The sequence below is a fragment of the Salvelinus sp. IW2-2015 genome, unplaced genomic scaffold (genome assembly GCF_002910315.2).
Source record: "Salvelinus sp. IW2-2015 unplaced genomic scaffold, ASM291031v2 Un_scaffold1264, whole genome shotgun sequence".
In the NCBI taxonomy this organism is placed as follows: domain Eukaryota; kingdom Metazoa; phylum Chordata; class Actinopteri; order Salmoniformes; family Salmonidae; genus Salvelinus; species Salvelinus sp. IW2-2015.
The window spans coordinates 222,978-247,221 of NW_019942806.1; the positions used below are offsets into that span (position 1 = coordinate 222,978).

At 45.3% G+C, this 24,244-nt stretch overlaps 2 protein-coding genes across 2 annotated transcripts in view; one reads left to right on the top strand and one right to left on the bottom strand.

The window, feature by feature from the left end:
* The window catches only part of LOC112070224 (probable methyltransferase-like protein 24), a 74,682-nt gene extending 52,280 nt beyond the window's left edge, over positions 1 to 22,402 (top strand). The window contains exons 4-5 of the mRNA XM_024137645.2: positions 11,322 to 11,547; positions 18,848 to 22,402. Of these exons, the coding sequence (XP_023993413.1) occupies positions 11,322 to 11,547; positions 18,848 to 19,165 (544 nt within the window). The 3' untranslated portion in view covers positions 19,166 to 22,402. The remainder of the gene's footprint in view (positions 1 to 11,321; positions 11,548 to 18,847) is intronic.
* Positions 22,321 to 24,244, bottom strand: part of LOC112070225 (pre-mRNA-processing factor 17) — a 51,376-nt gene continuing 49,452 nt past the window's right edge. Inside the window, exon 14 of the mRNA XM_070438883.1 lies at positions 22,321 to 22,872. Coding sequence (XP_070294984.1) covers positions 22,695 to 22,872 — 178 coding nt within the window. The 3' untranslated portion in view covers positions 22,321 to 22,694. The remainder of the gene's footprint in view (positions 22,873 to 24,244) is intronic.

Consider the following 24,244-nt stretch of genomic DNA (forward strand, 5'->3'; position numbering starts at 1 on the left):
GGGAGGGTAGAGGAATGGTAGAGGAGGGTAGAGGATGGTAGAGGGGTAGGGGTGAGGAGGTAGAGGAGGGTAGACGGAGCAGGTAGAGGAGGTAGACAGCGTAGGAGGTAGGGAGTAGACGGTAGAGGAGGGTAGACGGCTAGAGGAGTAGAGGCATAGAGAGTATAGGACGGTAAGAGGAGGGTAGAGGAGGGTAGATGAGGGGTTAGAGTACGGCGGAGGAGGTAAGAGGAAGAGTTAGAAGGAGAGTGAGAGGACGGGTAGGGACGGTAGAGGAGCGTAGAGGCGGTGAGAATGGTAGGAGGAAGGTAGTAGAGGCGGTAAACGGGGGGTAGAGGACGCGGTAGAGGAGTGTAGAGGACTGTAAGAGGCAGGGTAGAGGAGCCGGTAGAGAGGGGTAGAGGAGGGTAGAGGTGTAGAGGAGGGTAGAGAGATTTGGAGGACGGTAGAATGCCAGTTGACGAGGGTGTAGGAGCGTAGAGGAGGGTATAGGAGGGTAGAATGGAGGGTATGAGGACTGTAGAGGGAGGGTAGGAGGAAGATTGGGAGGACGGTAGAAGTCAGTTCGACGAGGTAGTTAGGAGCGTTAGAGGAAAGAACGAGGGTAGAGGACGGGGGTAGAGGACGACGGTCATAGGAGAGTAGATGAACGGTAGAAGACTTGTAGAGGAGGGTCGAGGAGGGTAGAGGACCGGCAAGGGGAGTTCTGAAGGACATAGAGGAGGTAGACGTACGGCAGAGGAAGCGTAGAGGAGGGTAGAGAAGGTAGGGGAAGGTAGGGGTGTAGCGGAGTGTATATGACGCGGTAGAGGAGGGTAGAGGATGTAGAGGGACGTAGGGAGGGACGGCAGCGGGAGGGTTGAGGACACTAGAGGAGGGTAGCAGGAGGGTACAGGAACGTAGTGAGGTAGAATTGAGGGGTAGAGGTCGGTGGAAGGAGGAGGGTCAGAGGAAGTAGAGGACGGCTAGAAGAGGGTACATGGAGGGTAGAGGACTGTAGAGGAGGGTCAGAGGAAGTTGGGAGGATGGTAGAAGTCAGTTGAGGAGGGCTAGAGGACGGATAGGGAGGTAGATGACGGTAGAAGATCAGTAGAGGAGGGTGACAGGTAGGTAAAGAGGAGGGTAGAGGACAGTAGAGGCATGGAAGGAGGAACTCTTGGAGAAGGGTAAAGATGGTAGGGAGGCGGAGAGGAGTGTGAAGGAGTGTAATGAGGTAGAGGAGCGGTGAGGAATGGCAGTGGGAGAGTTGAGGAACTAGAGGATGGGTAAGTAGGTAAGACGGATAAGGTAGAGGATGGTACAGAGGAGCGTCAGAGGCGGTAGAGGAGTCGTAAATGGGGGTCTAATGAGGAGGTAAGGGACCGGAGATTTGGGAGGGAGAAGTCTAAAATGGAGTAGACGGATGGTAGAGGAGGGTAGGAGAGGGACGGCACGGGGACGGGTGAGAACAAAGAGGAAGGGTAGAGGACGGCAGAGGAGGGTGAGCGGATGGTAGAGGAAGGGTAGAGGAGGGTATACGATGGTGAGGAGGGTAGAGGATGGTAAGCGCAGGATAGAGGAGGGTAGACGAGGGTAGAACCGGCAGGGTCAGTGGACAAGAATAGGAGCACGTAGAGGAGGGTACAGGATGTTGAGGAGGGTAAGGGATGTTTGAGGCTGTAGAGGACGGTACAGGATGGGTAGAAGGATGGTAGAGGAGGGTAGAGGGGGTAGCAGAGCGGTTAAGGACGGTAAGGAGAAGTAGAGGAGGGAGGGTAGAGGACGGTAGAGGAGGGTGGAATGGTAAGGCTGGTAAGTGGAGAGTAGAGGGTTTAGAGAATGGGTGAGGAAGGTAGAAGACAGATAAGGGGGGGTAGAGGACGGTAGAACAGTAGAGGCGGTTAGAGGACGGTGGATGGATGGTAAGAGGCGCGTAGAGGACGGTGAGGAGGGGTAGAAGAGGGTGAGTATCGGTGGCGGGGAGGGTATAGGAGGTAGGACAAGGGTAGAGGAGGCAGAGGACGGTATAAGAGAGTAGATGACGGTCGAAGACAGTAGAGGAGGGGTTAGTACGGTAGAGGAGGGTAGAGGATGGTAGAGGACTTTAGAGGACGGTCCGGACGGTAGAGGAGGGTAGAGGAGGGTAAGGACGGTATAGGCAGAGTAGATGGACGGTAGAAAGACAGTAGAGGAGGGTATCAGTACGAGTAAGAGGAGGGTAGAGGATGGTAGGGTTTGAAGGACGGTAGAGGAGGTAGGAAGGAGGGTAGAGGAGGGTAAGACGGTATAGGAGAGTAGATGAAGGGTAGACAGCAGTAGAGGAGGGTCATAGTAACGGTTCTGTATCTTACTGTATATACTGGTCTTCGTGTCTCGCACTTCGCGGTTATTATCGCCGGATTCGCTATTCTGCGATTTTTTATAATGCATTTTTTTTTTTTTTTTGGTGCATTGTGCTCGGCATTCTGATTCGGTAAACGTCACTCCGCTTCTTGGTATAACATGCTACGAATTAGTGCTTTCATTTTGGTCGTCTCGTGGCCAGTTAATGTTGTACGTTAATAAAAAGCTTGGCAATTTTTACATTAAGTGGCAAGATTATCTTGTAATTTCGAACATCTCCCTAAACGCATAATTGTGACGACCGGCTAACGTGAGGTACTGTATTTGGTTATAATGGTCATAGTTTGCTATTGTAAAAAAAAAAAAATTCTATTTCGCGGATTTGATTATCGCGGGGTATTTTCGGAAGTAACCCGCGATCTCCTATCTGGTCATGGGGATTGTGTGTGTCTTGTTTGATTCCTCTAATATAGTAGGATTGAGACATAGATAGAGATATTGTGTGTGTTGTTTGTCCGCTACAGTTTGATGGATCATTGTAATAGCGATAAACAGGAGTACAGTATATTCCTCTTAGTCACTACGAGTAAATCTGTGGGAGGAGAGACGGAGATGTAGAGGGATAGGGAGATTAGAGAGGTAGAGAGAGAGAGATGGGTTGAGGAGAGGAGCGGAAGGAGGAGAGAGCGAAGAGACGGAGAGAGAGAGAGAGAGAGAGAGAGAGAGAGAGAGAGAGAGAGAGAGAGAGAGAGAGAGAGAGAGAAAACGAGAGAGAGCGAGAGAGAGAAAACGAGAGATTAGTGAAACTATATAAATAGGTTAATTTCCCTAAGGGGGCATTTTGAAGATGCACACAGGTGCTACCAATAGCATCTACAACAGTTCTGAATATGTGACCTCACACAACCTGCATCCTTCATAAAATAAGTCATAAATCATGACCATCCTTTTAGAGCACTTGATACACTACATGACCGAAATAATTCACCTGGTCATTCTCCGTCATGGAAATAGCAGATGTTCCTCATGTTTTGTACACTCAAGTATGTGGACACCTGCTCGTTGAACATCTCATTCCAAAATCATGGGCATTAATATTGAGTTGGTCCCCCCTTTGCTGCTATAACAGCCTCCACTCTTCTGGGAAGGCTTTCCACTAGATGCTGGAACATTGCTGCGGGGACTTCCATTCAGCCACAAGAGCATTAGTGAAGTCGGGCACTGATGTTAGGCGATTAGGCCTGGCTCGCAGTCTGCATTCCATTTCATCCCAAAGGTGTTCAATGGGGTTGAGGTCAGGGCTCTTTGCAGGCCAGTCAAGTTCTTCCACACTGATCTCAAAAATCTATTTCTGTATGGACCTCACTTTGTGCACGGGGGCATTGTCATGCTGAAACGGATCTTCCTCAAAGTGTTGGCACAAAGTTGGAAGCACAGAATCGTCTAGAATGTCATTGTATGCTGTAACGTTAAGATTTCCATTCACTGGAACTAAACGGCCTAGCCCGAACCATGAAAAACAGCCCCAGACAATTATTCCTCCTCCACCAAACTTTATACCACTCCAGCCGACGCTTTGCGCTTGGTGATTTTAGGCTTGGGTACAGCTGCTCGGCCATGGAAACAGATTTCATGAAGATCCCGACAAACAGTTATTGTGTTGATGTTGCTTCCAGAGGCAATTTGGAACTTAGTAGTGAGTGTTGCAACCAAGGACAGGCAATTTTACGCGCTACGCACTTGGCGATCCTGTTCTGTGAGCCTGTGTGGCCTACCACTTCGCGGTTGAGCCGTTGTTGCCGTTCTAGCAGGGCAGAAATTTGATGAACTGACTTGTTGGAAAGGTGGTATCCTATGACGGTGCCACATTGAAAGTCACTGAGCTCTATGGGCCATTCTACTGCCAATGGAGATTGCATGGCTGTGTGCTTGATTTTATACACCTGTCAGGTTATGGCTGAAATAGCCGAATCCACTAATTAGAAGGGTCCACATACTTTTGTTTATATACTGTATATTATCATCTGAAGACGAGCCAGGATCATATCTAAGCTCCTCCAACCAAGCTCTGACTAGAACAATAATAACAAACAGCCCACATCAGCAGAGGAAACTGCGCTCTGCTCTCATAAATAATAATAAATACCTGCAACAGTAAATCAACCAGGGTCGTGTTCTGAAAAGTTATATTTCAGGAGAGGTCATTAAAATGACATTAGAAGTTATACCCCTGAGTATCTCTCCCTCTTTTCTGTCCCCTGTCCGTGGCCTAGATTTCTCTCTTTCCTTCTCTGTCTGTGTCTATCTATCTATCTATCTATCTATCACTCACTCACTCACTCACTCACTCACTCACCTCACTCAACTCACTCACTCCTCACTCACTCCTCACTGCACTCAACTTCACTCACTCACTCACTCACTCACTCTCATCCACACACACACAACACACCCCACACACCACACACACACCCACCACAGACCACACACCACACACACACACACACACACACACACACACAACACACATTATACACACAGATGTCTGTAGATAGTTGGTGTCATGCTGTAGCCAGGAATGTCTGGTATTTTATCCCCAGGAGAATTGTGTCCTTTTTACCTAATAACCCCCCCCGCAGAGGTCACCCAACACTACGCTCCACTGCTCCAAATTAAGATCTGTCAAACACAAATGTAAAATATCATAGTGTGTCTGTGCGTGTGTGTGGGCGCTACGGTGGTGCTGTTAACAGGCGTGAGTGGCGTGCCAGGAGGATGGCAGATGTTCTTTCATTGGCCTGGCATCGCATGGGGGACCTGGTGTGATTTCACATGAAATACCAGGGACCCATACTTTACCCCTTCTATTCTTTTTCTCATTCTATCCATCTCTTTCTCCCTCCACCACTCTAGTTTTCTGTCTGTGTCTTTCACTCTCTTTCTGTTTTCTCTGTCTCTTTTTCTCTCCTATTCCTGCCCTGGAGGTGTAGACACCAGAGCAGAACTGCTGTGTGTTAATGGAGTCACTCAGCTTCCCTAATGCAGTCCCAGTCCATAGTCTCATACCATCATAGTCCTCATCGCCAGTCCCATGGTCCTCATCCCCAGTCCCATAGTCCTCATCCAGTCCCATGGTCCTCTACCCACCGTCAGTCCTCATCCCTGCATGTCCATAGTCCCTATCCAGTCCCATAGTCCTCATCCAGTCCATGTCTCATCCCAGTTCATGTCCATCCCCAGTCCTCACGTCCTCATGCCCAGTCCATGGTCCTACCTGGTCCTCATCCCAGTCCCATAGTCTCATCCCGATCCATTGTCTGCTGCGTCCATAGTCTATCCCAGTCCATTCTCATCGCACCGTCCATATGTCTCATCCCCAGTCCCATAGTCTCATCCCAGTAGATGGTCCTCATCCCAGTCCATAGTCCTCATCCCCAGTCCCATAGTCCTCATCCCCTGCATAGTTACCTCAGTCATGGTCCTCACTCCCATTCCCATGAGTCTGCATCCCAGTCTACTCTCATCCCCCCAGTCCATCTCATCATCACGAGCCTTCCTGGTCCCATGCAGTCATATCCTATCCAGTCGAATTCGATCCCAGTTCCCATGTCAGCCACGTCCCATGGTCCTATCCCAGTCCATGGTGCTGCAGCCCGTCCCATAGTCCTCATCCCAGTGCCCATGGTCCCTCATACCCAGTCCAATGGTCTCATGCCCGTCATGTCCATCCCAGTCATGGCCATCCGCAGTCCATAAGTCCTCAATCCCCAGTCCCGATAGTCGCTCTCGCGAGTCGCCTATCTCCCAGCGTCCCATGGTCCTCATCCCCAGTTGCCCATAGTCTCAATCCGTCACAGTCGCCGACTAGTTACTCTCCAGTCGTCTCATTCTCGTCCCATGAGTCCTCATCTTCAGTATAGTCCTCTTCCTCAAGTCTACATATGTCCTCATCCTCAGTCCATAGGTCTCGCATCCTCGAGTCATAGTCTCATCCTCAGTCCCATAGTCCTCATCCTCAGTCCATGCGCATCCCAGTCCATAGTCGCATCCTCAGATCATCATCTGCAGTCCAGTCCTCATCCTAAGTCTCAGTGTTCTCATCCTCAGTCCCATAGTCTCATCCATCAGTTCATGAGTACTCTCTCCTCCAGGTCCGATAGTCTTCATCTAGTCCATAGTCCTCATACTCAGTCTCATAGTCCTCATCCTCAGTCTCATAGTCCTCATCCTCAGTCCCATAGTCTCCATCCTCAGTCCCATAGTCTCCATCCTCAGTCCCATAGTCCTCATCCTCAGTCTCATAGTCTCCATCCTCAGTCCCATAGTCTCCATCCTCAGTCCCATAGTCCTCATCCTCAGTCTCAAAGTCCTCATATCTTAAGTAGTGCAGAAAGGAAGAAGTGTCTTCTTTGACTTTCAGAGACCTCACATTTGTGCTCCTTGTAACTGGATAGTGGATATGGTTTAACAGGTTGGAGGAGATATGGATGGTAGATGGAGAGAGAGAGAGAGAGAGAGAGAGGGGCAGAGAGAGAGGGGGGATAAGAGAGAGAGAGATGGATAGAGGATCACTTATTACCCAGAATATGTGATTCTCCATGGGATCAGGGATCTTTAGAAGCGATGCTGGTGTTGATAACGCTAAAATGACCATAGTCCACCCTTGTGTCATAACCCCCACACCCGACACACACACACACACACACACACACCTTTGTGGTTGTCATGACACCACGGTCAACAGGGAATCCACTATAATCCCCATGTTTGAAGAACTGTTCTCTTCTCTCTGACACAGCAGCGGTTCTGTCTTTCCCCGCTTTCACCACACAGTCTTGTGGAACAGAGGATAACTACCTGCAGACACTGTATGATTACCACCCTCTTCTATTAGACATGTAATCCAAGGAAGCAGGCAGACAGACAGACAGACAGACATGGGTTGCATCCCAAATGGCACCCTATTCTCTGTATAGTGCACTACTTTTGACGATTGCCCTTAGGGACCTTAATCTGCCCCTGAACAAGGCAGTTAACCCACTGTTCCTAGGCCGTCATTGAAAATAAGAATTTGTTCTTAACTGACTTGCCGAGTTAAATAAAGGTAAAAAAATATATATACTGTATATAAAAAAAGGGAATAGGGAGCCATTTGGGACGCACACAGAGTCACCATTGACAGTACTTAGTCTTTTCCCCCATCCTCTCATGAAAACAGCAAGCCCTGTCATCTGAAGTATCTTTTGACTAAAACGATAGCGAAGAACAAGCCATTCTCCTGGTAGGGCCTGCTATGATACCATTAGTGGTTGTGTTAACAGAATCATTTAGCAGAGAGAGTAACAGAGATGTCTGAAGGCAGCATTTCCCTCCCTGCCTTACCTCTCTCATCTCATCCCTGCATCCCCCTCCTAAACGCATGATTGTCTATGGGGGACCAGAGTAGCTCATCCATGAGAAATTAGCTTTGAGAGATACTCCCTGAGCCACAATTACTGTACAGAGATACAGCGAACCACATCACAAACAACACACTCAGATACACAGACAGGGAGATGGAGATAGCAGGCAAGAGAGAGAACGAGAGAAGAGAGAGGAGAGAAGAGAGGAGAGAGAGAGAGAGGAGAGAGAGCAGAGAGAGAGAGAGCGGAGAGAGAAGAGAGAGAGAGAGAGAGAGAGGAGAGAGAGAGGAGAAAGGAAGAGAGGAAGAGAAGAGAGAGAGAGAGAGAGAGAGGAAGAGAGGAGAGAGGAGAGAGGAGAGAGAGAGAGACAGAGAAGAGAGAAGAGAGAGAGGAGGAGAGAGAGAGAGAGAGAGAGAGAGAGAGAGGAGAGAGAGAGAGAGAGAGAGAGAGAGAGAGAGAGAGAGAGAGAGAGAGAGAGCGAGATGAGAGGAGGAGAGAAGAGAGGAGAACGAGAGAGAGAGAGAGAGAGAGAGAGAGAGAGAGAAGAGAGAGAGGAGGAGAGAAGAGAGAGGAGAGAGAGAGAGAGAGAAGTCTTGCCTGCAATGATTTACAGACGACAAGGAGCTTTCAGTGAAAGAGGAAATGAGTGAGAAGAGAAGAAAGGGTGGAGAGAGAAAAGAAGAGAGAAAAGGGAGATGCTTTGGCTCTGATGCTCGTCGGATGTGGCAGGGCTTGCAAACTATCAGGGAAACCCAGCCGCGAGCTGCCCAGTGACACGAGCCTACACTCTTAGAAAAAAGGTGCTAAGTAGAACCATACAAGGTTCTTCAGTTGTCCCCATAGGGGAACCCTTTTTGGTGTTTGGTAGAATTCTATGCAGAGGGTTCTATCTAGAACCCTCTATGTAGGGTTCTTCAAAGAACCCCCTGTATATTGTTCTACCTGGAACCCTCTATGAAGGGTTCTGCCTAGAACACTCTGAAGGTTTCTACCAAGAACCATTTTATAATCTAACGGTTCTTCCTAGAACCCTCTATGAACGGTTCCACCAGCCTTATTAGCCTTTAAAATTGTATTATTTATGACAATATATTACATACATCATAATGCCTTTCTTTGATGGCCTAGTTATCTCTTGGTTTACAGGCCACATCAGGCCTGCAAGTCCCATTATGCTGGTTTGCAAAGTGATGGGCAATTCCTATTGGAATCCAGCCGGAGTTAGGATATCCAAAAGTGGAATTGTTAATCACCCGCAACTTCCATTCAGAATGACTGCCAGGGTAGGGGAAATTGAATACTGAGACTACCTCAATGATCTAAACTGGAACAACTATCTCAGTAACGGGTGCAATAAATCCAACAGATTGGATTAGTTTAGAAAACGGTGTTATTTATCTTTGTATAGCATTAAAGTTATTAACCAATCAATGTAAATGCAAAAACACAGATATTAAAGTAAAACAAACAATTCTGAAAATCTTCCTGCAATAAAACATGCTGGGAAATATTATATATGGTTCTGTGAAGAACCCTTCTTTCTTTCCAAAGAATCAACAAAGAACCCTTTCTTCCAAAAACAGTTCTTAGGATGTTAAAGGTTCTAGATAGAACAATTTGCCTTACAAAGAGCCCTTGTCTTCCAAAAAGGGTTCTTCTGATCAAAAGGGTTCTTGGTAGAACACGATCCCTCCACAAATAACTATTTTGTGTACCAGACAAGGTAAATGCCTTCTATGCTCACTTTGAGGCAAGCAACACTGAACCATGCATGAGAGCACCAGCTATCCCGGACGACTGTGTGATCACGCTCTCTGTAGCCAATGTAAGACCTTTAAACAGGTTAACATTCACAAGGCCGCTGGGCCAGATGGATTATCAGAATGCATACTCAGAGTATGCGCTGACCAACTGGCAAGTGTCTTCACTGACATTTTCAACCTCTCCCTGACTCAGTCTGTAGTACCTACATGTTTCAAGCAGACCACCATAGTCACTGTGCCCAAGAACGCCAAGCACTCACTTCCATGCACGCACTTCTGTAGCCATGACATTCTTTGAAAGGCTGGTCATGGCTCACATCAACACCATCATCCCAGACGCCCTGGACCCACTTCAATTCGCATACCGCCCCAACAGAATCACAGATGACACAATCTCCATTGCACTCCACACTGACCTTTCCCACCTGGACAAAAGGAACACCTATGTGAGAATGCTGTTCATTGACTACAGCTCCACGTTCAACATCATAGTGCCCTCCAAGCTCCTCACTAAGCTAAGGACCTTGGGACTGAACACCAGCCTCTGCAACTGGATCCTGAAATTCCTGAAGGGATGTACATGTGTGCTTAGTCCCCTCCTGTACTCCCTGTTCACCTATGACTGCGTGGCCACGCATGACTCCAACACCATCATTAAGTTTGCAGACGGTGGTAGGCCTGATCACTGATGACAATGAGACAGCATAAAGGGAGGAGGTCAGAGACCTGGCAGTGTGGTGCTAGGACAACAACCTCTTCATCAACGTCTGCAAGATAAAGGAGCTGATCGTGGACAACTGGAAACGGAGGACCGAGCACACCCCCATTCACATCGACAGGTCTGTAGTGGAGCGAATCAAGAGCTTCAAGTTCCTTGGTATCCACATCACTAAGGATCTATCATGCTCCACACACACCAACACAACCGTGAAGAGGCCACGACAACACCTCTTCCCCCTCAGGAGGCTGAAAAGATTTGGCATGGGGCCTCAAATACTCAAATAATTCTACAGCTGCACCATTGAGAGCATATTGACTGTCGGCATCACCGCTTGGTATGGGGACTGCTTGGCATTCGACTGCAAGGCGCTACAGAGGGTAGTGTGTACCGCCCAGTACATCGCCCGGCCTGAGCTCCCTGCCATCCAGGACCTCTATACCAGGCGGTGTCAGAGGAAGGCCCTAAATATTTTCAAAGACTCCAGCCACCCAAGTCATAGCCAAGTTATCGTTACTTATTGTGTGTTTATTATTGCTTGTATTATTACGTGTCATTAGTTTTATATTGTTTCTCTATTTTCTTTCTCTCTGCATTGTTGGGAAGGGCCAGTAAGTAAGTATTTCATTGTTAGTCTACACCAATTTTTTTCAAAGCATGTGACAAATAACATTTGATTTGATTTTTATTTGATTTGAAGAGAGAGCCACTGGGCACACACTGGTTGAATCAATGTTGTTTCCAAGGCATTTCAATGAAATTACATTGAACCAATGTGGAATGGACATTGAATTGACGTTTGTGCCCAGTGGGAAAAGAGGGAAGAGAGGGAGGGGCAAAACAAGCCTTTGTCAGTCTTGAAAACATTCAAGAAGAAATCAAATATCTTTCTGCTCATATCCTCCCATACTTTCAGCCTTCCGCTGAATTATTCATTGAGCTGCTGAAGTGAGCAATACTTTTCAGCTCCAGCAGATGTACAAACAGAAGTCCTTATACAATATGCCATATATAATTCTATCTGCAGCCATCCACTCAACCATCCATCAAATATGCTGTATATAACCTCTCTCTCTGTCTCTCTCTCTTCTTCCCTCCCCTCTCTCTCTACCATAGGTTGGGTATGGAGGATAAGACTCTGGAGCGCTCTCTGGCCAGGGCGGGCTGTGAAGTGCACTGTTTTGACCCCAGCCTTAGGCAGGCCCACCTACAGGAGTCAGACATGTGGCTCCACCGTCTCTCCGTAGACTGGAGGGACCCCAACCCAGCCATCCCCGCCCAACGACAGCACAGCAACACCAAGAAACTGGCCACCATTCTCAACGACTTTGGACACAGACAGGTCAGAATGCACAGAGAGAGGAGAAGGGGTTTATGGGTAATGGGAGATTACAAATGGGCCAATGTGGCCTGAGTCAGACATAACAAATAACTCATGTATGGGATTATACCCAGAGAGTACACAGTGCTCTCCGTATTTATTGTATGGGATTATACCCAGAGAGTACACAGTGCTCTCCGTATTTATTGTATGGATTATAACCCAGAAGTACACCAGTGCTCTCCGTATTTTATGTATGGGATTATACCCAGAGAGTACACAGTGCTCTCCGTATTTATTGTATGGGATTATACCCAGAGAGTACACAGTGCTCTCCGTATTTATTGGGACAGTGAAGCATTTTTTATTCTTTTGGCTCTATATGTCAAAAGTTTGGATTCAAACGATAGCTATAAGGTTAAAGTGTAGACTGTCTGCTTTAATTTGAGTGTATTTTCATAAATTTTGAGTGAACCATTGAGAAATTACAGCACTTTTTGTACATAGTCTTTTTGTACATTATTCACGATTCATTCAGGATTATCCGTAATCATGGTAGCATCCACATTCATGTAGAAGTGTTCAGAAACATATTCTATTCTTATTTACAATAAAAGTGACTCCAAAATGGCACAATACATTATTTACCATTAATTTCTATTGGGCATAAATTAATCTGAAACACAAAATAACCAGAAAATAAATCCAACAAATTTGTAGAGTCATTGCGTGCTATCAATATCGGACTAAATACTTAACCTTTGTCTACTTTAACAGACATATATGTGAATTTGCTCAATACTTTTGCTCCCCTAAAATGTGGGGACTATGTACAAAAAGTGCTGTAAATTCTAAACCGTTCATCCATTATAGATAAAAATAGCCTCAAGTTAAAGCTGCCAGTCTAATCTTTTGGAGTATAGAGTAATTATCCCAATAATGACAGATGGCACTCTATGTACATAATACAGTAACAACATACTCCACTACCAGCATCCAGCACACAATATACAGTACCTGTCTATTACAGTAAATTGTATACTTGACCACAATACGCACAACCCATGCAATAGTCACTACAAAAGTCACCATAAAAACAACCCAAAATTACTTATTTTCCTCACCTCAACCAGAAAAGGCTATAAGAAAATGGATCTGTTCTCTCCCTATGAGCAGGGGGGGTTGAACTTTAGTATGTCTCCCTATGAGCTGAGAGGTTGAACTTTAGTATGTCTCCCTATGAGCTGAGAGGTTGAACTTTAGTATTGTCCCTATGAGCTGAGAGGTTGAACTTTAGTATGTCTCCCTATGAGCTGAGAGGTTGAACTTTAGTATGTCTCCCTATGAGCTGAGAGGTTGAACACTTTAGTATGTCTCCCTATGAGCTGAGAGGTTGAACTTTAGTATGTCTCCCTATGAGCTGAGAGGTTGAAAGTACTCTTGTAGTTATGGCTTGTTGACTCCTGCAGCACTACTGCTCATCATTCATTCCTGCATTGTCTCATCTTGCGCTGGAGGGCAGAAAACTCACTTATAGTTATGGCTTTCCTCCTTTAAACATTATCATTCAGAATATTAAGTCCCCCAGGGCTCTGTGTTCTGCCTCATCAGATATGGATCTGCATACAAGATCAACGACATCCACACAACACACACACACACACACACACACACACACACACACACACACACACACACCACACACACACACACACACACACACACACACACACACACACACACACACACCCCAAACCCAAAACCACAAAACCACACACACACACACACACACACACACACACACACACACACACACACACAAGCCAGCGGTGCGTGTGTAGAACGGCGACCTTCCCTAAATACAGCAATAGTATGCATAGTATTCGGGTGAGAATAGAAGTATTCAGGCGAGGGCCTCCCGAGTGGCACGGTGGTCAAAGGCTGTGTCACTAGAGATCCTGGTTTGAGTCCAGGCTCTGTCGCAGCCGGCCGCGACCTGGAGACCCATGGGGTGGCGCACAATTGGCCCAGCGTCGACCCGGTTAGGGGAGGGTTTGGCTGGCAGGGATGTTCTTGTTCGCTCTAGAGACTCCTGTGGCGAGCAGGGCCCAATGAACGCTGACACGGTCGCCAGGTGTACGGTGTTTCCTCCAACACATTGGTGCGGCTGGCTTCCGGGTTAAGTGGGCATTGTGTCAAGAAGCAGTGCGGCTCGGCTGGGTTGTGTTTCGGAGGACACACTGCTTCCTTCTCCTCTCCCGAGTCCGTATGGGAGTTTCAACGATGGGACAAGACCAACTACCAATTGGATACCACAAAATTGGGGAGAAAAAGAGTTTAAAAAATGTTTTATTATTTAATAAAAAAGATAAAAAATATTCAGGCAAGATCCCAGCTATACATCCTGTGGAAGGAGTTAGTCGTTGATGAGGACTTGAAGACGGTGATAATTCAAGTTTGTGGAAGTTGTATAGTGGAAAGGAGTTTACAGTTGATGTGAAATCAGTGCTGTAAAAAGGAGGTTTGGGTTGATACTCCCACACAGATAATCAATCTACCTCAACAGAATTCATCTGACTTAATTTATTTGTGCTGCTCTCGTTTTGTCAATTCTAACCTCTCACTGCATGTTCCAGAAGGCAGGTTACCTCAGTCTAATTCATCACTCTGTTTTTCTCTCCTTTATTGCATGAGCAACAGTTTAATCAGTGCAAATTTAATTCAGGCTCTTGAGCAGAATGCCAACAAGCCACGCACCGGCGCCTAGCATTAGCAAGTCCATGCTTAGAGGCGTCAGCCATTAATTCCTCTTTTGGAACCAGAAACAAAGCTCACTATACCATACAAATTAGTGTGAGAGAAATAATTAAGACGTGTGGGTGCGTGTTCGTGTGTGTCTGTGTCTGTGTGTGTGACAGATAAAGAACAGACCCCATCCCTGTACCTGCTTTAAATGCAAAGCAACACACACATCTCCATACTGGGATTTTTTTAATGTGAGTACACAGCATGCTAAAGAAACAACCGTTTGTCTTTCTTCTCTCTGGCTTTGTGACAGAAGAATAGCACGGAGAACTGATGAGTCGCTTCTAAAGGTCAAAATATGCATTAGTTTGTGTTCCTTATCGGTGATTACACAGCTCATAAATGAGTCATACCCGCTCTGGTCACCATCAGAGGCTGTCTCCATGGGGATGAACACACCAATTCAACAGTCCTTCAGATCTCATGGATATTGATTTGCTTTCTCCTAATGCACAATAGAACAACAATCAGAGACGCTCTTTCTGACAATCAGGTCACTTCTTAATGTCTCACATCCACACTGTCACAAGAGGGACACGCACCTTCCAACATGGCTTCCACTCCTCCACAATGCAAGTCTTTCCTCACCATGGTTAAGGTTAGTGTTATCATGCAGTTGTGGTGGACAGTTTGGAAACAGAACAGGCCCTGGACCAGTTGTTAGGGGAGGCTGTGAGAGTCTAAACAGAACCTCTCTCTCTCTCCTGATCCCATTGAAGTGTAATTAAATGTCTGCTCATTACGATGGTCTCTGGAGAGGCCTGTTTCAGATATGTCTCCCCCTGCCTCACATCCACTAATTAAAGAACACAAAATACTTCATCTCTGCTTGATACAATCATAGAATCACACAGGCAGAAAATACATCCCTGTAGCCCCGCTTACCTGTGTACTGTGTTGTATCAAAATTGTCATAAACACATGTAAGCATTGTGACAAATTTGGGGGTAGAGTTGGGCTCAAACTTGTTATCTTGTGTTAATCAGCCCAACAGCTTTAAACCGTTATGCCAAGAGGTTCGAGCCTCTTGATGAAGATGCTGGTATTTTGGGCTATGAAGGACGCCACAATAAGTTCTGCAAAAACTGCAATTACCCGCTGAAATAAATAATTATGGGCCTATTAGTTAGACTCAAGTGTCAGTTTCCATTTATAAAGGTTCATCAGAGGTCAGCTAACTTGTTTGTTCACACCAAACGATCAGCTTTCCTCAAAAGCGTTTAGAAATGAATTCATTAAAACAAATAATTGTATCCTTAATCTGCCTCTGTTTGATGTCTGAATGGATTTCACTCCAGCGGAAGGACGACTCAACTCATTGAATATTGTCTGCAGTTTCTCTCTGACTGGGATGTAAAGTTCCTCTCTTATCACAAAAAGATAACAGGGTCTCTGGGTTCTCAGTAATTCTGTTGAGGACATCACCTTTGGCGGTGGTTAAAAATAGTGTGTAGGTGGCTGTGCATTTATTGGCTTAAACCATTAGGGGTTAGGTAAACACACACACAACATTCACACGTTGAGCCAGCAGGCTGTGAACAGTGAACATGCTCTCTGTTTTTCCTCTCATTAAAAAGATGGAGTGATTCTGACCTCCTCCCTCTTGAGCCTGAGGGACCACAATTACGTTACTGCCTGACAGAGACTTCACAACTAAAGTTCTGGGCTGAGTGTGACTTCACAACTAAAGGTCTGGGCTGAGAGAGACTTCACAACTAAAGGTCTGGGCTGAGTGAGACTTCACAACTGAAGGTCTGGGCTGAGTGAGACTTCACAATTAAAGGTCTGGCTGAGTACTTCACAACTAAAAGTCGGGGCTGAGAGAAATTTCACAATTAAAGGTCTGGCTGAGTGAAACTTCACAATTAAAGGTCTGGCTGAGTGAAACTTCACAACTAAAGATCTGGGCTGTGGGAGACTTCACAACTAAAGGTCTGGGCTGTGGGAGACTTCACAACTAAAGGTCTGGGCTGTGAGAGACTTCACAATTAAAGGTCTGGCTGAGTGTATGGCCCTAAAGTAATAGGCGATGGTCAACATATTTTCTAGTTGTTTCAATGCTGTTCTGCAACTCCATAACAATATCTCCAGACTACAGGGGAACAGAGCACGAGACAAGAGGAGGACGTGGTTGTTTAATTAGCTTCCTTGCTTGCCAGGCTTTATAGCAAAGCTATAAGCCTACAGTGTTTAAGACACAACGCTAGGAACAAGACAAGGCTACTGCTGACCTTGGGAGAAGGCAGACTGAGGCATAGCCTCACTACACGACTAAATAAAAGCTCCTTCCATCTCCAACACCCATCGGCCTTACTGAACCTCCCTCGGTAGACCACAATTCAGGCCAAATCACCATGCACCCACCTACCCTCCCTCCCCAAATCCATTAGTTATTGCCCTACTTCCAATCCCCCCTGTCAAAGTAGTTTCTGTCTGCATATCTCTATTCCTCTCACGCACGCACACACGCACACGCACACGCACACACACACACCGCTACATCTGCACAGCGGTGATCGGAGATCTCTTCAGAGATGTGTGGGGCCATATGGAGATGCTCACGCAAGACTGCCGCTTTTCGAGGGCTCACAATTTCTCATACTAGGGAAGCGAAGGGCAGACGAGCTACCGGTGGTGTGGGCTTAGGGGACATCGAGAGGGATATGTTGTGAAGTCCTTGGGATTTGCCTTGCATGCCAGTTGATGATACATCAGGGAGAAGAAAGCTGTCAAATAGAATGAAGTTATTGAAAGTAGCCCATTCAATACACACCCTGAGAAAAGTATATCTTGAATAGAACCATTCTGGGATTTGTAAGACCTTCATAGCCTGCACACACACATTGAGGGGGGGTCATGGGTCATAACATCCCTGTTGGTTAGGGCAGTTGCCATTTTATGACATGTCTGTCCAATTAGAAACATTATATTGCCTTGGGGAGGGATCGTATCCATTGGGAGACCCAGAGACAGAAAGCACTTCATTTTGACTAGTTCTATCTGGGGGGATAGCTGCTTTTATGAAGGCTTGGAATGTGGGGAGAAAAGGGATTTCCGCAGTCACTAAAGATATATAAAGGTCGTGTAAAGTCTTGTTAGCCCTTTGTTAGAGGGATGGAGTGGCTATGGGATATTGGATATGGGCTGTCAGAGAGCCAGCCAGCTAAAGTTGTTATTTTACTCTAGCCATTGAAGAAGTGTTTTTCTGTTCGACAGGTCAGATACTCAACACTTGCATTAGCGTAACACTAGTGTGCTGGAAGATAAATATGATTGGTTTGTGGAAAGTTTGGGTCTACTATTAACAAATATTATTGGCAGTATTGGAAGTTGCCAATGGTGATGCCATGAGGCAATCTGCAAATGAGAGGGTAGTAAGGTACAGAGGAAAGAATAAATTGGTGAAATAAAATGTCAAAAGCAAAGAGAAGCTCTTTCATTAATAAGGCTTTGAAACAGTATGGGTTCAAGGAGTTGACATGACATCAGAAACATTACAGCACATTTAAAGGCCCAGTGCAGTCAAAAACATGATTTTTCTGTCTTTTATATATACAGTATTTCCACACTATGAGGTTGGAATAATACTGTGAAATTATGACAATGCCATTTTAGTGTAATTGCTGTTTGAAAAGACCGCCTGAAATTTCATCTTCTTTTGGTGGGAGTTTTGGCTTTCCATGGTGACATCACCATACAGACCAATAAGAAAGAAAGTTCCAAACCTCTCTGCCAATAACAAATCATTTTCAGTTTTTCCCTCCCCACTCAAAACCACTCCCTGACAGTCCTATAAAAATTATTGCTTGAGAAATTGCTCTGCTAAGAAGCTATTTTGGTTTATTTTTTAACATTTTAATTGAGAAATAAAAATCACAGTAAGGTACTTAATTGTTACCCAGAAGTTATTTAATATTGAGATAAAAACAGCTGCATTAGACCTTTAAATGGCGGCCCAAGGCCTAATATACAGTATGTGCATTGAAAGTAGCCCATGCATATGTAACGGATGTGAAATGGCTAGCTAGTTAGCGGTGGTGCGCGCTAATAGCGTTTCAATCGGTTACGTCACTCGCTTTGAGACCTTGAAGTAGTGGTTCCCCTTGCTCTGCAAGAGCCGCGGCTTTTGTGGAGCGATGGGTAACGACGCTTCGTGGGTGTCAGTTGTTGATGTGTGCAGAAGGTCCCTGGTTCGCGCCCGGGTCGGGGCGAGGGGACGGACTAAAGTTAAACTGTTACACATATGATGACTCAGTAAGATCATATCCTGAGGCCATTATTAACATTAATGTTAATGCACCTCTCCTCCTCTTCACAGACGTTATACCACATTCACCCTCCTCCTCTACTCAGACACATCCTTTCTTCTACTTGTCCTTCAACCAACCTTCTCTCTCCCTCTTTGCACTGACTCTCCCTCACCTCCATCAAAAGTCCTTTTCCCCTCTCTCCATCTTATATCTATCCCTACTGCGAAACATTATCATTGTTGAGTCTCTCTCCCTCTCTGTTCCAGGTGGATGTTCTGAAGGCAGATATGGAGAGTGCGGAGTGGAAGATTCTAGAGAACCTGGTTCTAGAAGGGGTTCTGAGCTCTGTGGGTCAGCTACTACTAGAAATCCACCTCCACTGGGCGGGCTTCGAGGTGGGCGGGGACGACCCATCCGTGGTGCGCTATTGGTTCAGCCTACTGAAGGAGCTGGAGCGTGCTCACTTCCGCCTCTTCCATTACCACAGCGACCCAGCAAAGCCCCGCATCTTCCTGCACCGGAACGTTTTGAACGCCACCAGTGCCTATACACTGGGCTGGGTCAATACCCAGTGGAGGCCCTGAGAGCTGACTGACTGATGGACAGGGCTCTGGCCAATGAGAAGGGGAGATCTGGGAAATATAGTTCAGCTACGATGGGAAAGTCAATACCATGGGATGTTTCACTTTGGATATTTATTCCTGACCAATACCAGATTCATCACGCTAACCAAAGTACTGTACTCCAGAAAAGGATTGTCTCAATCTATGGAGGTTAATGTAACGTTTTGTGAGCTATACTGTACTCCTAACAAGCTCCTATCATTTCAACATTTTGAATCCCTACTCCCCTACCCTTCCCTGATATGACCTTAGACATCGTGAGGTAATTGCCTCGAGGGTCCAAAGTCCATCTGTCGGTCAGAGCTGCTTTAAAGTGGCTGTGTTGGCTGGAGGTCAGCCGGCAAGCATTGCGACAGCCATCTCTGTCATCATGGCCTCATTTGGGCTTGGCCCTGAGCCAGCCACCCCTAACAGATACATCCACCCCCTCCTGGAGAATTATCCTCAGAGGCATGGGTAATGAATAGTGAGGTAAGACCACAGCCCAAACTAATAGCCTCAATTTGTCCTCAGGATCTTCTGCATTAAAGAGTACATAGGGCTGGGAGAGTAGCTGTCAGACTGAGGCTGAGCACGCATCATTTAGCCCAGGGATGAGTTTCTGTGGAGGTAGTTAAGGTAAAGGCTCAAACGTTTGCCTGGGAGGACAGACAATATGCCTCCTGAAGAGAGACAAAGACATGACCGTCTACCCAGAGAATGACCATACCTGGGTTTCAACGGACACACCTACTCATTCAAGGGTTTATCTTTATTTTTACTATTTTATACATTGTAGAATAATAGTGAAGACATCAAAACTATGAAATAACATGAAATCATGTAGTAACCAAAAAAGTGTTAAACAAATCAAAATGTATTTTATATTCTTCAAAGTAGCCACCCGTTTGCCTTGATGACAGCTTTGCACACTCTTGGCATTCTCTCAACCAGCTTCAGTACTCACCTGAAAAGCGTTTCCGGCTTGAAGGAGCTCCCACATATGCTGAGCACTTGTTGGTTGCTTTTCCTTCACTCCGCGGTCCAACTCATCCCTAACCATCTCAATTGGGTTGAGGTTGGGTGATTGTGGAGGCCAGGTCATCTGATGCAGCACTCCATCCATCACGCTCCTTCTTGGTCAAATAGCCCTTACACAGCCTGGAGGTGTGTTGTCGTGTTGAAAAACAAATGATAGTGCTACTAGGCGCAAACCAGATGGGATGGCGTATCGCCGCAGAATGCTTTGGTAGCCATGCTGGTTAAGTGTGCCTTGAATTCTAAATAAATCACTGACAGTGTCACCAGCAAAGCACCCCCAAACCATCACACTTCCTTCTCCATGCTTCAGTGGGAACCACACATGCGGAGATCATCCGTTCACCTACTCTGCATCTCACAAAGACACAGTGATTGGAACCAATAATCTCACATTTGGACTCATCAGACCGCCTGAAGTGTTCCGGATTGACTGATCATGTCTTAAAGTAATGATGGACAGTCGTTTCTCTTTGCTTATTTGAGCTGTTCTTGCCATAATATGGACTTGGTCTTTTAACAAATAGGACTATCTTCTGTATACCAACCCTACCTCGTCACAACACAACTGCTTGGCTCAAAACTTCTCAAATTACATTTTAAAAGGCACACCTTAATTTTAATGCATTCCAGGTGAAGCTCATGAACCTCATGAAGCTGGTTGAATGCCAAGAGTGTGCAAAGCTGTGAAGGCAAAAGGTGGCTACTTTAAAGAATCTCAAATCTATTTTGATTAAACACTTTTTGGGTTACTACATGATTCCATGTGTTATTTCATAGTTTTGATGTCTTCACTAATAATTTTACCATGCAGAAAATAGTTGTTTTTAAAAAACAATTTTTATTTTTGAATGTGTAGGTGTGTCCAAACTTTTGACTAGTACTGTAGGGAAAAGAACTATCAAGGACGTGAAGAACCGCCTCACTCAGTCTTGTCTATGGTCAATACACATTTAACATGTATGACATTTCACATTAAACTGGGACTTTGAAAATACTTAAGAAAACAATGTACGCCAAGTTGTAAGGAGACCGAGTTTTCCTGAGCAAATGTTGAATCAGGATGAGTAGGATAGCGAATACCAAAGATGGTGAAATTTGTGTTAGTGTGTAACCTTAACTGCAGCTATAATGAGCAGATTCCGAGAGAATAGTATGGTCTCTCCCTCTTCACAATTTGAATAATAATAGAAAATGTCAATCCAGCCGCCACAACTTCTGCTGTTTGTTTTCCCACTCTCTCAAACCCTTTTCCCTTTTCCGTTTATTCTCTTTAGTAACGGTTCCCTTCTCACCATTAAATCCACACCAACCCCCTCTGAAAAGAGTAGTGTTGCCAAGTCGCTATTACCCTAAGTGCCTTCATAGCAGCATCAAAAGATCAGGGGTATTAATTTTTTATTGAAAGTTTTCAGAATGTATTAATCCTTAAAATCTAAGCCTGAACCGAGCTTAGAATTGTGTAATAAATTTGGTGACAAAGTAGTTGGAGAGCTGCAGAGAGAAGGGAGACAGAACGATTTAGTCAGAAAGGTTGAGATTGACTCAATCTCTGTCTCCCTTTACTTCTCGCCGTCTCCCTTTACTTCTCGCCGTCTCCCTTTACTTCTCGCCGTCTCCCTTTACTTCTCGCCGTCTCCCTTTACTTCTCGCCGTCTCCCTTTACTTCTCGCCGTCTCCCTTTACTTCTCGCCGTCTCCCTTTACTTCTCGCCGTCTCCCTTTACTTCTCGCCGTCTCCCTTTACTTCTCGCCGTCTCCCTTTACTTCTCGCTGCAGCTCTCCAACTACTTTGTCACCAAATTTATTACACAATTCTAGACTCAGTCAGGCTTACATTTGAAGGATTAATACATTCTGAAAACTCTTGAAATTAAAAATGTATACCCCTGATCTTTTGATAAGTCTATAAAGACACTAAGGGAAGTAGCAACTTGGCTACACTTCTCTCTTCAGAGGGGTTTGTGTGGATTTAATGGTGAGAAGGGAACTGTTACTAAAAAGAAGAAATCCTAATAAACTTTACGAAATATCTGACCAACGGCAAAAGATGGAAGTATAAGACGACTTGACCAAAGGAAAGCAATTTCTTGACAGGCAAAATGTATAAAATGTTTAATTTCACAAAGGGACATACATTGGAAAACAGAATATTTTCCAGGATAAAAAAATCTTGTGTGAATGATCCGAACATCACTGATTAAAACAGAAACCAGAAAACATGAAATTAAGAGAGCGCATGTGAGGGCTGAGAAACCCTCTAAACACAACTAACAAATGGAGAAATGTTTTATCTTTATGTATACATCGCTGTCCTCTCTTCAGATGGGGTAGAAATATACACGGTTACAAAAGGACTAGATACCAGCCCAATGGCTTTTAGCCTGCCACTAAATTAGGGAAAGTACATGACAGAAAGACCACCTCTCCCCCTAAAAAGAGGGAGTCCCTTTGCAGCCCCCACCCCCATGTCTCTAGTCCCAGAGTTTGATCAGTCCGTCCCAGCCACAGGTGATGACCTTGGAGGTCTCGTGGGGGTGCCACAAGGCACTGATGCACACCTTATCGTGGGCCTTGATCCGGTGGTACAGCTTGGTGGTCTTCCAGTCCCAGATATTCAGCTTCCCATCCGCATCGCCAGACACCACATAGCTACAGGAGAGAGAGAGGAGAGAGGGATGGAGAGATGGGAGGAGAGAGAGAGAGGTTAGGCTCCCTGCTAAAAATGACTCATGTTCCATTTCACATGAGGTGGTGTGAATTTGGGTCTCTGTTCAAAGGAGGGGTTACTTGCTGTTGCCATGGTTACTAAGAGAGGAGAGAAGTGAAGGCACCTGCTGATAGGGGTGAGTGGGTTCTTAATTGGGGTATGCGCTAAAATTAGTGCCTGTAAATGGCCTGGTTAGCGCTCTACGTACAGGACGTCTTCAGAAACACTAACTGACTGAAGGACTGGTTTCAGAAGGAAGTAGAGATGAGTCAGTTTGTAGATATACACAATATTACCTGCTAGGGGGTGCTACTTCTCGCTCCCCTTCCCTCTCCCCCTGAAGTTTCCAAAATGTCTTCCTCAAAACACTTTGCTAACATAAACCCCTGGGTTGAATCCAGTAGGTACATTTTAAATTGGAAAACTAAAGAAAGGGTGCATCTTCTGTTTGAAAGGCTTGTACCATTACTGTATCATACATCCTATTCAGACAAACACCAGGTGAACCCCTAGGGGGTCATGTCCCTGAGAAACCGATCCCTGAAGCCCTAGGTCGTATTCACTAGAAACCAAATAGAAGAACACGGGGAGGGACTACCTGTATTTGTCCAATAAGAACATCTTGTTTGCTTTTCTATTCAAAACTTTGGAAGCATTCAACTTTCCAGCTGAAATAATACATCTCATAAAAATATTATATAAATATCCTAAAGCAGAAATATACACAAATAATATATCTGATGAAATTGCATTAGAAATGGGCACAAGACAGGGACGTCTTCCCTCCCCCCTCCAGTTTGCTCTGGCAATTGAACCTACTGCAGAAAGAATTAGACAGGACCAAAACTTATCAGGTATCAGTATTGGTAAACATGAATATAAAAAAACGTATTTGCCGACGATCTCCTGATCGTGCCTTCAGAAAGTATTCACACCCCAGAACATTTTCCACATTTTGTTGTGTTACAAGGTGGGATTAAAATTGATTTGTCGTTTTTTCGTCAACGATCTACATAAAATACTGTGAAAAGGCAAAGTGGAAGAAAAATTTGAACATTTGTATACATTTATATATTTTTTTATATTATATATATATATATATATGTATATATACACACACATACATACAAGGTGGGATATATATATACATGAAAAACTAAACACAAAAATATCTTGATTACATAAGTAGACAGGCATTTTCTTGCCATAGATTTTCAAGCCCATTTAAGTCAAAACTAACTGGGACACTCAGGAACATTCGGTCATTTTGGTAAGCAACTCCAGTGTATATTTGGCCTTGTGATTTAGGTTATT